General features: G+C 39.2%; 1 protein-coding gene across 1 annotated transcript in view; it reads left to right on the forward strand.

Moving 5' to 3' along the window:
* The window catches only part of LOC124288270, a 109,420-nt gene that overhangs the window by 37,335 nt on the left and 58,954 nt on the right, over positions 1–13,131 (forward strand). The window contains 2 exon segments of the mRNA XM_046724782.1: positions 1,250–1,439; positions 2,618–2,804. Of these exon segments, the coding sequence (XP_046580738.1) occupies positions 1,301–1,439; positions 2,618–2,804 (326 nt within the window). The 5' untranslated portion in view covers positions 1,250–1,300.

Genomic DNA, 13,131 nt, shown 5'->3' on the forward strand with positions numbered 1-13,131 from the left:
GCTTCACACGTTGTACCCATGTGGGGATTCGAACCCGGGTCTTCGGCGTGACGAGCCAACGCTTTAACCACTTTTTACCCCACCGCCCCCTCAACAAATGACATTACCTTTGGCAGTATTACCTGCTTTACATCAAAAGAACATTTTGATGGTGTTTTAAGCAATCATTACATATGAAAGTGCACCTTATCGAAAATGTGACCGCTTTTGCATCAGTGCCAAATGTTAATAAAACAAGACTCTTGACAACAAAATTAGAAATTTATCCTGGTTTCTGCAGAATTATTTCACATCATAGGAATTTATCAAACATTCAATAAACATGAGGAGAGAATACTTTTAATAAATTCTTCAACTTCATTTCATGATCCTGTTGAACTATGGATCTCACCAACATGTTAAGTCTTAAGATGGTGTGATGTAACTGAAATTATGTTGAAATTGGTGTTAAACCAAACTCACTTACTCAGTGTTCTGGATTGACTCCTGATAACACTCTCGACCTCTCTTTTGTCTTGTCCAGATGGGACTACATGTACTTCCTAACTGCCAGGGACAGCATTCCACCAGATTCACTCACCTTGCACTTACCTGTCACTATATGTCTGTGGGGTGCTGGAATTCTTATGGAGATTATGTTTGAAGCCAGTTTCTGTGTTCCATGCCATGATGTTACTGGAATATTGCCAAAAGTGGCGTAAAACCTTACTCACTCACTCAGCTTACGGAGAATGGAGGTTGGTTCCTGTTCCACAAAACACAGGAATGTCTTTTTTGTCTTGATAGAACTTATAGTGGTTGAGGTACTGCAGTAGTATTGTGGTTGAAGCCTGTTGGTGCTTAATACAAACATGTTGTTTCTGACATTGGGTTTGTACTCACTGGCAAGGTGGATATAAATGGGCTATCATGCATATTGATCGACTCTGGATTCAGTCATGCTTAGATATGTTGTTAATGAGGGCTTGTGTTTTAGAATGTGGTACTTTGTAGCATGCTTATGTCATACTCTGCACATATATAAAGGCATTTTGTGAATGTTCAAATATCTTCTGTCTTTAGATATAACTTTCAGTTACACAATATGAGATCTGCAGGTCACTGAATCTGTAATTGAAAAGAATGAAATAAAAACATAGGAATCAGGATTGGCACGATTATTGTGTGTTTCAGTCTTAAGAATGTTTCGAGTCTTTCAATAATATAAATTTTGACAAATGACGTTCTCACCAGCATTTTGTACTTTCAGCTGTGCACAGTGAAGATTGTGATGCAATGAAGGTCTACTGAAGCTGGCGCCATGTTCTCTGTGCGCATTGTAACCACCGACCACTATCTGGCTCCACCTATACCCGGGCTCGACGTCACACACTCGCTCTTCCGGGGATGTGATGTTAAGAGAGTGCCTGTCCTGAGGATATTTGGAGCAACACCAGCTGGTCAGTGGGATAAACTGTCACAGAGAATTAACAGTTATTACTGAATGAGTCAGGATACCATCTGTTTTGACTGTCACACATTTCAGTGGCGTTTCTAATATTAACAAATCATATATAATGTCTTTCAGTGGCATTTAGAAGTTGTACATTAATGTCCAAGATATTTTTATGAATTGAAAAGAAGTTTAATCCATAAAAATATTTTGGAAATCATATATATATATTTTGATTCTCTGCTGTCAGGTTTCTAGTTTTTAGGTTTTCAGAGTCGGTAAAAGTAATGTTCGGCAACTTACAACCATGACTGCCAGCTTACTATGGACCCTGATTTTAATGACCGTCACTCATCCATCCACCCTTATATCATACCTGTTGCTCATCTGTTCTACCCTATATCATACTTGTCACTTTGCCATTCATTCTATATCATACCTGTCACTCTGCCATCTACCCTCATATCATACCTGTCGCTCTGCCATCAACCTATATATCATACCTGTCACTCTGCCATCCACCCTCATATCATACCTGTCGCTCTGCCATCAACCTATATATCATACCTGTCACTCTACCATCACCCTTATGTCATACCTGTCACTCATCCGTCCAACCTCATACAATACCTGTCACTCATCCATCCACCTTCATATCCTACCCATCACACAACCATCCACCCTTGTATAAATACCTCTGTGGGATCTTGACAAAAGAACTGGATTGTCCCCTAACATTCATTAATAAAAATATGCTTCATCCTGATGTAAAAATTGAAATTGTCTGACACAAAAATTACATCAATGCAAGGTCTTTTCTTAGAAAATAATGTCAGGCTCATAGATTTAATTACGAAACTATATCTATGCCTGACATAATATCTATTGTCCAGAAGCCCAACCTCACCCTGCAGATGTCACTGGTCTGTACCATATGTACATGTATGTATTAAAGTATCTAGATAACATTCCGTATGTTTGAAGTCTATGTCTTTATGTAAGACATTAAGAATGAGCCAGTGCATGATCTGGTGCTTGAATAATTCATGATTGCCACTATCTGATTGCAGTGATGCTCTGTCTATCTAATTTCTAAAAGAGATTACATGTTTTGTATTGTGGTATGGTTTGTCTGTCATTAAAAATCTGCTACATAGAGGCTGACATTTGCCTATTGATTTCTAGGACAAAAGACGTGCATGCACGTTCATGGAGTGTTTCCTTACCTTTACGTCCCATATGACGGCACACAACCATGGGAGAGATACCTGCGTCTCTTTTCTACAAGCCTTGACAAAGCCATTAATGTGGCAAATAACAGTGCCAAGGCTGATGTCCAGCATGTCTTCAAGATTTCCATTGTCTCCGGAATGTAAGTACACTGCATCATAGTCAAACAAGTATCTCATTGTATGTGCAACATGATACATATCCAAGAAGTATTTTATTATATGTTCAACGTGGTACATCTCCTGAGAAGTGCATTGTACGTGCAACATAGTACATATCCTAAGAAGTATCTTATTATATGTGGAACATAGTAGATTTCCCAAGTAGTATCTTATAATATGGGCACCATAGTACATATCCAAAGAAGTATCTTATTATATGTGCAACATAGTACATATCCTAAGAAGTATCTTATATGTGCAACATAGTACATATCCCAAGAAGTATCTTATTATATGTGCAACATAGTATCTATCTTATTATATGTGCAACATAGTACATATCCTAAGAAGTATCTTATATAACATAGTGCAAACCTAAGAAGTATCTAATTATATGTACATATACCCTAAGAAGTATCTTATTATATGTGCAACATAGTACATATCCTAAGAAGTATCTTATTATATGTGCAACATAGTACATATCCTAAGAAGTATCTTATATATGTGCAACATAGTACATATCCTAAGAAGTATCTTATATATGTGCAACATAGTACATATCCTAAGAAGTATCTTATTATATGTGCAACATAGTACATATCCTAAGAAGTATCTTATATGTGCAACATAGTACATATCCTAAGAAGTATCTTATATGTGCAACATAGTCCTAAGAAGTATCTTATTATATGTACAACATATGTGCAGTACATATCATCTTATCCCTAAGAAGTATCTTATTATATGTGCAACATAGTACATATCCTAAGAAGTATCTTATTATATGTGCAACATAGTACATATCCTAAGAAGTATCTTATTATATGTACAACATAGTACATATCCTAAGAAGTATCTTATTATATGTACAACATAGTGCATATCCTAAGAAGTATCTTATATTTGCAACATAGTACATATCCTAAGAAGTATCTTATATGTGCAACATAGTACATATCCCAAGAAGTATCTTATTATATGTGCAACATAGTACATATCCTAAGAAGTATCTTATTTTATGTACAACATAGTACATATCCTAAGAAGTATCTTATTATATGTACAACATAGTACATATCCTAAGAAGTATCTTATTATATGTGCAACATAGTACATACCCTAAGAAGTATCTTATATGTGCAACATAGTACATATCCTAAGAAGTATCTTATTATATGTGCAACATAGTATTCTGCTGTGTCATTGTACTTATCATACATAGTCAAAGTGATGTCTCTTTGTGTGTGTAACATAGATCAGAGATAATTCTATTTATAATTAATTAGCAAATCCTTATAGATTGTGTAAGAGTACAGTAAGTCAATTCTGATCATGTGTCAGTTGACAACAGATGTATTGCTCATTTTTCATGAAATGCAAATCCTGAAAGTGTGTTGTAAAGCTGAAATTCTTGAAATGTGAAGGTGATATTCTGGTGTGTGACAGAAAGATCTCTTGGTTTGTGATAGGTTGCAAGCTTCATAAAAGTGTGAGCTGGGAAATGGGTGTGCATTATTGATTGTGTTGCTGGTGGTGACATTTGTACTTTCGACTCAGCTCTGGCAGACCAGCATTGTATTCTGAACTGAACATGTATTTTCCTGTACATATGTAACTTGATAAAATTCCCTGTATTCGTTGCAAAAGGTTTGATTTTGCAAAAATTGGAATCATGGAAATTGTTTCAAGAAGACTGTTGACTTCATCGTTGGCTTGTTAAGAGTTGTTGATGAAGTCACATTACATGTGCAGATCAATAATGGTGTTAACTCAAGCTGTAACCTCTGACCCCTGAGTGATGTGTTATGGGGCATAGGGATGAGAGGGGGCCTGTCCTGAGTTGAGAATATTGGAGAAGAAGCCCTGATTCCTTGACAGATGAATTCCGAGAGTGATGTCCTCACACATCGACAAGGACACAGCAAATTGAATATCGATGTGATATAGAGAGTATTGATTTTCTCTGATAAGACTGACATTTGTGTGAATGCTTCCGAGACATTGGTCTTGAGTATCTGATCCTCCCACTGACAGAGAAACTGGACGAGAACGGAGGACGAAGAACAGTCCGCACACACTGACCAGCTGCCATTGATTTTGGGAATGGGGATAATAAGCAGAGAAACGAATGGGAGGGTAGCTTCACGCATGCTAGCTCTTTCTGCTTCACTGCAGCCAGCATTAATCCAAATTATTTCACTTAAGGAAATCATTGCTCCTTCTTCCAAGTTGATCTTCTTCTTTCATTTTCTCTGATTATGTAAAATGCTTGCTTGTATCATGTTTTTATTAATAAGAATATGAATACTGTATATTGTTGGAAGCAGTGTCTGACAAAAATCACCCGTATTTATCCAGTGTATAATACTGTGGTATAATATTCAGTTATTATTACATGTATTTTCTACCAAAACCTTGTATTGGCTCTGTGCAGAGTTGTGTCCCTTGGGCATAGAGGAAATCTATGAACATCGGTTCAAATCCTGTTTTGCTCTGATGATGTATCAAGGTTGGTCAGCACCATATTCGTACTCGTGGGTTTTACCTGCATCACTTCGGGCTTTCCTTTCTACATGAAATTGGCTGTTCCAAGTGATGTTAAACCTTACTCACTCACCATGGCTTGGTTGAGGAGGCAGTTTTCGTCTCTCTCAAGCTTGGTGATCAGTAGCTTCCAAAACAATGTGTTGAACAGTTTGAAACAAGCAACAATCATTAATTACTTTGACAGTAGTCTGCATTTACAGTTATGTGCCCAATACAAAGTTTCAATGACCAGCAAAATGTAGTCATGATTTGAGTGCTGAATGGAGCATGGTTGGAACTTGGGCCAGTGCATTAGCAACAAATGACTCACCTATAAACTCACTTGACTGTAAACTCACTATCCCACCTGTACCTCACTCAGTTTCTCACGAATCAATGCTTATATAAAGCAAGTGCTCAGTGCAAGTAATTCACATACTTTAGATAACCCCTGTGTCCCATGTGGGCAAATTAGAACTTTGTGTCAGTTATAGATATCCATTGTCAACAATGACATGGTATCTTGAGCAAGTAGTCATTTTTTTTATATATGTCTAGATGAAGTCAGTGTTTGATGCAGGCTTGATTTAATTCAGGCTGCAGTTATATGGCTAGAATGTTGCTGAGTGCAACAAGGAAGAAACCAAGGACCAGTGTTTGAATGTATGTTTTAGTCACTAACATATAAACCGACATTATCTCTGTTGTGTACATCTCTAGTGAGTGAGTGAGTTTAGTTATTACGCTGCTTTTGCAATATTCCAGCAATATCATGACAGGATACACCATTGTACCCATGCTGGGAATCAAACCTGGGTCTCCGTCATGATGAATGCTTTAACCACTTGGCTACCCCACTGCCCAACACATTGCAAGCCCGTGAAGATCCTGTTAGAACTGGTCTTGGCAAGCCATGCTTGTAAGAGGTTACATGATTGGGTGGTCAGTCTTACTGACTTGGTTGTTGCACGACATGGTATCCCATTGTATCAATGACTGGAGAGTTGAGTAAAAACAGACTGTCTTCATATGAGAGCTGAATGTGGCCTTGAATAACAGATAACCACTGGTACTTCTCAAGACTCGGTATTTGACAGCTGTTTTTGAAAGCTCTGCAGCAAACTATGTCATTAGATTTTTTAATGATGTTTCTGCAGCTGTGACTGATGGTCGCTGTGCCACAAAACATGTCATGTCATTTCAGTTCATTGTTTCTCCCGAGACTTGACATGCCTCAGTAAAGGAACCTAGATCTAGTGGCATGTTAAAGCACTCCGTTTAATGTGTAAAGTATTTTATAAGATGATGTAAATTGAGGATGAACATACACACTTAAAACCATCGACAGACACTCGAATTTGTAGCTTGTTTACCATTACCATCAAGGCTGCAACCAGCCAACCACAGATGGGTCATTTGTTCCATCTTGTCAGTTTTAGAGATTAGTGTCATGTCCCCTCCAGCCACTAATCATAGATACTATGATAACAAGAAACTACAGACTCGTGAAGGTCCGGGTTAGAATTGATCTTCAGTAACCCATGCTAGTCGTAAGAGGCGACTAACGGGATCGGGTGATCAGGCTCGCTGACTGGGTTGATTGATGTTCATGCTGTTGATCCCTGGATTGTCTGGTCCAGACTCGGTTATTTACAGACTGCCGCCATATAGCTGGAATATTGCTGAGTGTGGTGTAAAACCTCACTCACTCACTCACTCACAAGAAACTACAAGGGTGGTATGTGATGTACACTTCTCCCAAGAAATTGAGGACGACATGATTTTCCCTTAACAAAACGTAATCACTTAGATTAGCAGATTAAGTTTGGTAATGTGACAGAATGGGATACGCCTTCTTTGACCAAAATTATTCACAATTGTGTCCTGAAGTTTCTAGCAGTTACATCTATAATGCTCTAGTTCCATTCATGAACTATGCGCAAACAAGTGTGACTAAACTGTTTCAAAGTGCAGATAGATGATATGGGCTTCAGGTGAAAATACAAATTCATCTCTGACCCTTCCTTGGTAATAAATTCAAGTCTATATTGTGTAAAATATTCTTAGCAGTAAATTTAAGGTGTAAGAAGAATACAGTCACATACAAGCTGCTCCTCGACTGAGACACTGATTCTCACCTAGAATGTCTTCCCTGCATCAGTGTTGTCCATGCGCATTTCAAATAGAATGAATAGCAAGTATATTTTTAACAATTTTTGCAAGCGTGTGGTATCCTGATTTGATGATGAGCAGTGTACATGTTGACAGAATCTCATAATTTTGGGTTGAAAAAATGTAGTTCACGTGTTACCTTTCACGGTAACATGATTCAGGTATGTCATATATTACAACAGGCCTGTGATGTACACATTTATCGTCTCACCGCATCACACTTTGTGGGATAATCTCTGCTGCAACTCTGAAAACCTGATTCAGTGAGGAACAGGGAACTACTGTACGTCATCATGGCTTATTTTCCTGGATGTGCTCCAGTAGACATGCTCCAGTAGAATGATGTCTGACACAGCTTCAGGTGGTGTTGTCAGGTTAATGAAGCTATTGTTTGTTCATGTTGATACTGACATCCTCATTCATCAGTTGCAAGGTGGTGTCAGTCGTTTCAGAAACATGCCATGTATATGTTGGCAGTTGACTGCTGCTTTATTGTGAGCAGGCGGAGCGAACTCATGATTGCACTTTCAGCCACTTCAGCTCCACCTTCTTGACATATAGCCACTGAGGTTGATGTAATGAGTTCATCTTGGTCTGCAGAGGAAGAGACATTAAGCAGGACTGCTCCATGACACAATACTGGTATCAAAACACAACAAAATTTGAAATTCAACAAGCCCTAAGGATACTGTTGATATGAGACAGACATGCTTGGGCTGGAGGGCTGGGTGTGATTTATGTCTGTGGGTGATGTCTGTGGCTATTCTTGGGCAAAGAGAGTCATACTCTCCATGCTTGTCATCAGATATGATGCGGAGGTAACCCTAGTAACAGTAGTTGCTACTGCAGGGTGAAGAGATGGTTGACATGGTGTAGAACAACAGTTTTCAGTATTTAGTTTTAGCAATCACCCTTTACCAAGTCAAATACATTCTTTCAGCTAGCTGCACACATGCTCACTTACTGACTGCCCTGCCCTGCCCTGCCCTGCCCTGCCCTGCCCTGCCCTGCCCTGCCTGCCCTGCCCTGCCCTGCCTGCCCTGCCCTGCCCTGCCCTGCCCTGCCCTGCCCTGCCCTGCCCTGCCCTGCCCTGCCCTGCCCTGCCCTGCCCTGCCCTACCCTACCCTACTTAGCCACTCACTCAACTACTCACTTACTCATACAGTCACCCCGGTCAACGGCTCATCAACTCACTCAACCACTCACCCAACTACACATTTATGTACTGAAATATTCAATGAACTACTCAACCACTTACCCAACCAATCACCTGTGTCAACTGCTCATCAACTCACTCAACTACACATTTATGTACTGAAATATTCAATGAACTACTCAACCACTTACCCAACCAATCACCTGTGTCAACTGCTCATCAACTCACTCAACTACACATTTATGTACTGAAAGATTCAATGAACTACTCAACCACTTACCCAACCAATCACCTGTGTCAACTGCTCATCAACTCACTCAACTACACTTTTATGTACTGAAAGATTCAATGAACTACTCAACCACTTACCCAACCAATCACCTGTGTCAACTGCTCATCAACTCACTCAACTACACATTTATGTACTGAAATATTCAATGAACTACTCAACCACTTACCCAAGCAATCACCTGTGTCAACTGCTCATCAACTCACTCAACTACACTTTTATGTACTGAAAGATTCAATGAACTACTCAACCACTTACCCAACCAATCACCTGTGTCAACTGCTCATCAACTCACTCAACTACACTTTTATGTACTGAAAGATTCAATGAACTACTCAACCACTTACCCAACCAATCACTCAACCAATCACCTGTGTCAACTGCTCATCAACTCACTCAACTACACATTTATGTACTGAAACATTTAATGAACTACTCAACCACTTACCCAACCAATCACCTGTGTCAACTGCTCATCAACTCACTCAACTACACTTTATGTACTGAAAGATTCAATGAACTACTCAACCACTTGCCCACCCAACCAATCACCTGTGTCAACTGCTCATCAACTCACTCAACTACACTTTTATGTACTGAAAGATTCAATGAACTACTCAACCACTTACCCAACCAATCACTCAACCAATCACCTGTGTCAACTGCTCATCAACTCACTCAACTACACATTTATGTACTGAAACATTTAATGAACTACTCAACCACTTACCCAAGCAATCACCTGTGTCAACTGCTCATCAACTCACTCAACTACACTTTTATGTACTGAAATGATTCAATGAACTACTCAACCACTCTACCCAACCAATCACCTGTGTCAACTGCTCATCAACTCACTCAACTACACTTTTATGTACTGAAAGATTCAATGAACTACTCAACCACTTACCCAACCAATCACCTGTGTCAACTGCTCATCAACTCACTCAAATACACATTTATGTACTGAAAGATTCAATGAACTACTCAACCACTTACCCAACCAATCACCTGTGTCAACTGCTCATCAACTCACTCAAATACACTTTTATGTACTGAAAAGATTCAATGAACTACTCAACCACTTACCCAACCAATCACCTGTGTCAACTGCTCATCAACTCACTCAACTACACTTCTATGTACTGAAAGATTCAATGAACTACTCAACCACTTACCCAACCAATCACCTGTGTCAACTGCTCATCAACTCACTCAACTACAGTTTTATGTACTGAAAGATTCAATGAACTACTCAACCACTTACCCAACCAATCACCTGTGTCAACTGCTCATCAACTCACTCAACTACACTTTTATGTACTGAAAGATTCAATGAACTACTCAACCACTTACCCAACCAATCACCTGTGTCAACTGCTCATCAACTCACTCAACTACACTTTTATGTACTGAAAGATTCAATGAACTACTCAACCACTTACCCAACCAATCACCTGTGTCAACTGCTCATCAACTCACTCAACTGCACTTTTATGTACTGAAATATTCAATGAACTACTCAACAACTTACCCAACCAATCACTCAACCAATCACCTGTGTCAACTGCTCATCAACTCACTCAACTACACCTCTATGTACTGAAAGATTCAATGAACTACTCAACCACTTACCCAAGCAATCACCTGTGTCAACTGCTCATCAACTCACTCAACTACACTTCTATGTACTGAAAGATTCAATGAACTACTCAACCACTTACCCAACCAATCACCTGTGTCAACTGCTCATCAACTCACTCAAATCTACACTTCTATGTACTGAAAGATTCAATGAACTACTCAACCACTTACCCAACCAATCACCTGTGTCAACTGCTCATCAACTCACTCAACTACACTTTTATGTACTGAAAGATTCAATGAACTACTCAACCACTTACCCAAGCAATCACCTGTGTCAACTGCTCATCAACTCACTCAACTACACTTTTATGTACTGAAAGATTCAATGAACTACTCAACCACTTACCCAAGCAATCACCTGTGTCAACTGCTCATCAACTCACTCAACTACACTTTATGTACTGAAAGATTCAATGAACTACTCAACCACTTACCCAAGCACCTCACCTGTCATCAACTGCTCATCAACTCACTCCAATCACCTACACTTCATTATGTGTGCTGAAAGATTCAATGAACTACTCAACCACTTACCCAAGCAATCACCTGTGTCAACTGCTCATCAACTCACTCAACTACACTTTTATGTACTGAAAGATTCAATGAACTACTCAACCACTTACCCAAGCAATCACCTGTGTCAACTGCTCATCAACTCACTCAACTACACTTCTATGTACTGAAAGATTCAATGAACTACTCAACCACTTACCCAAGCAATCACCTGTGTCAACTGCTCATCAACTCACTCAACTACACTTCTATGTACTGAAAGATTCAATGAACTACTCAACCACTTACCCAAGCAATCACCTGTGTCAACTGCTCATCAACTCACTCAACTACACTTTTATGTACTGAAAGATTCAATGAACTACTCAACCACTTACCCAACCAATCACCTGTGTCAACTGCTCATCAACTCACTCAACTACACTTTTATGTACTGAAAGATTCAATGAACTACTCAACCACTTACCCAACCAATCACCTGTGTCAACTGCTCATCAACTCACTCAACTACACTTTTATGTACTGAAAGATTCAATGAACTACTCAACCACTTACCCAACCAATCACCTGTGTCAACTGCTCATCAACTCACTCAACTACACTTTTATGTACTGAAAGATTCAATGAACTACTCAACCACTTACCCAACCAATCACCTGTGTCAACTGCTCATCAACTCACTCAACTACACTTTTATGTACTGAAAGATTCAATGAACTACTCAACCACTTACCCAACCAATCACCTGTGTCAACTGCTCATCAACTCACTCAAATACACTTCTATGTACTGAAAGATTCAATGAACTACTCAACCACTTACCCAACCAATCACCTGTGTCAACTGCTCATCAACTCACTCTCAACTACACTTTTATGTACTGAAAGATTCAATGAACTACTCAACCACTTACCCAAGCAATCACCTGTGTCAACTGCTCATCAACTCACTCAACTACACTTTTTATGTACTGAAATATTCAATGAACTACTCAACCACTTACCCAACCAATCACCTGTGTCAACTGCTCATCAACTCACTCAACTACACTTTTATGTACTGAAAGATTCAATGAACTACTCAACCACTTACCCAAGCAATCACCTGTGTCAACTGCTCATCAACTCACTCAACTACACTTTTATGTACTGAAAGATTCAATGAACTACTCAACCACTTACCCAAGCAATCACCTGTGTCAACTGCTCATCAACTCACTCAACTACACTTCTATGTACTGAAAGATTCAATGAACTACTCAACCACTTACCCAAGCAATCACCTGTGTCAACTGCTCATCAACTCACTCAACTACACTTTTATGTACTGAAAGATTCAATGAACTACTCAACCACTTACCCAACCAATCACCTGTGTCAACTGCTCATCAACTCACTCAACTACACTTTTATGTACTGAAAGATTCAATGAACTACTCAACCACTTACCCAAGCAATCACCTGTGTCAACTGCTCATCAACTCACTCAACTACACTTTTATGTACTGAAAGATTCAATGAACTACTCAACCACTTACCCAACCAATCACCTGTGTCAACTGCTCATCAACTCACTCAACTACACTTTTATGTACTGAAAGATTCAATGAACTACTCAACCACTTACCCAACCAATCACCTGTGTCAACTGCTCATCAACTCACTCAACTACACTTTTATGTACTGAAAGATTCAATGAACTACTCAACCACTTACCCAAGCAATCACCTGTGTCAACTGCTCATCAACTCACTCAACTACACTTTTATGTACTGAAAGATTCAATGAACTACTCAACCACTTACCCAAGCAATCACCTGTGTCAACTGCTCATCAACTCACTCAACTACACTTTTATGTACTGAAAGATTCAATGAACTACTCAACCACTTACCCAACCAATCACCTGTGTCAACTGCTCATCAACTCACTCAACTACACTTTTATGTACTGAAACATTCAATGAACTACTCAACCACTTACCCAACCAATCACCTGTGTCA

Source organism: Haliotis rubra, unplaced genomic scaffold (genome assembly GCF_003918875.1).
Source record: "Haliotis rubra isolate DU_JTF1 unplaced genomic scaffold, ASM391887v1 Scf414, whole genome shotgun sequence".
Classification (NCBI taxonomy): domain Eukaryota; kingdom Metazoa; phylum Mollusca; class Gastropoda; order Lepetellida; family Haliotidae; genus Haliotis; species Haliotis rubra.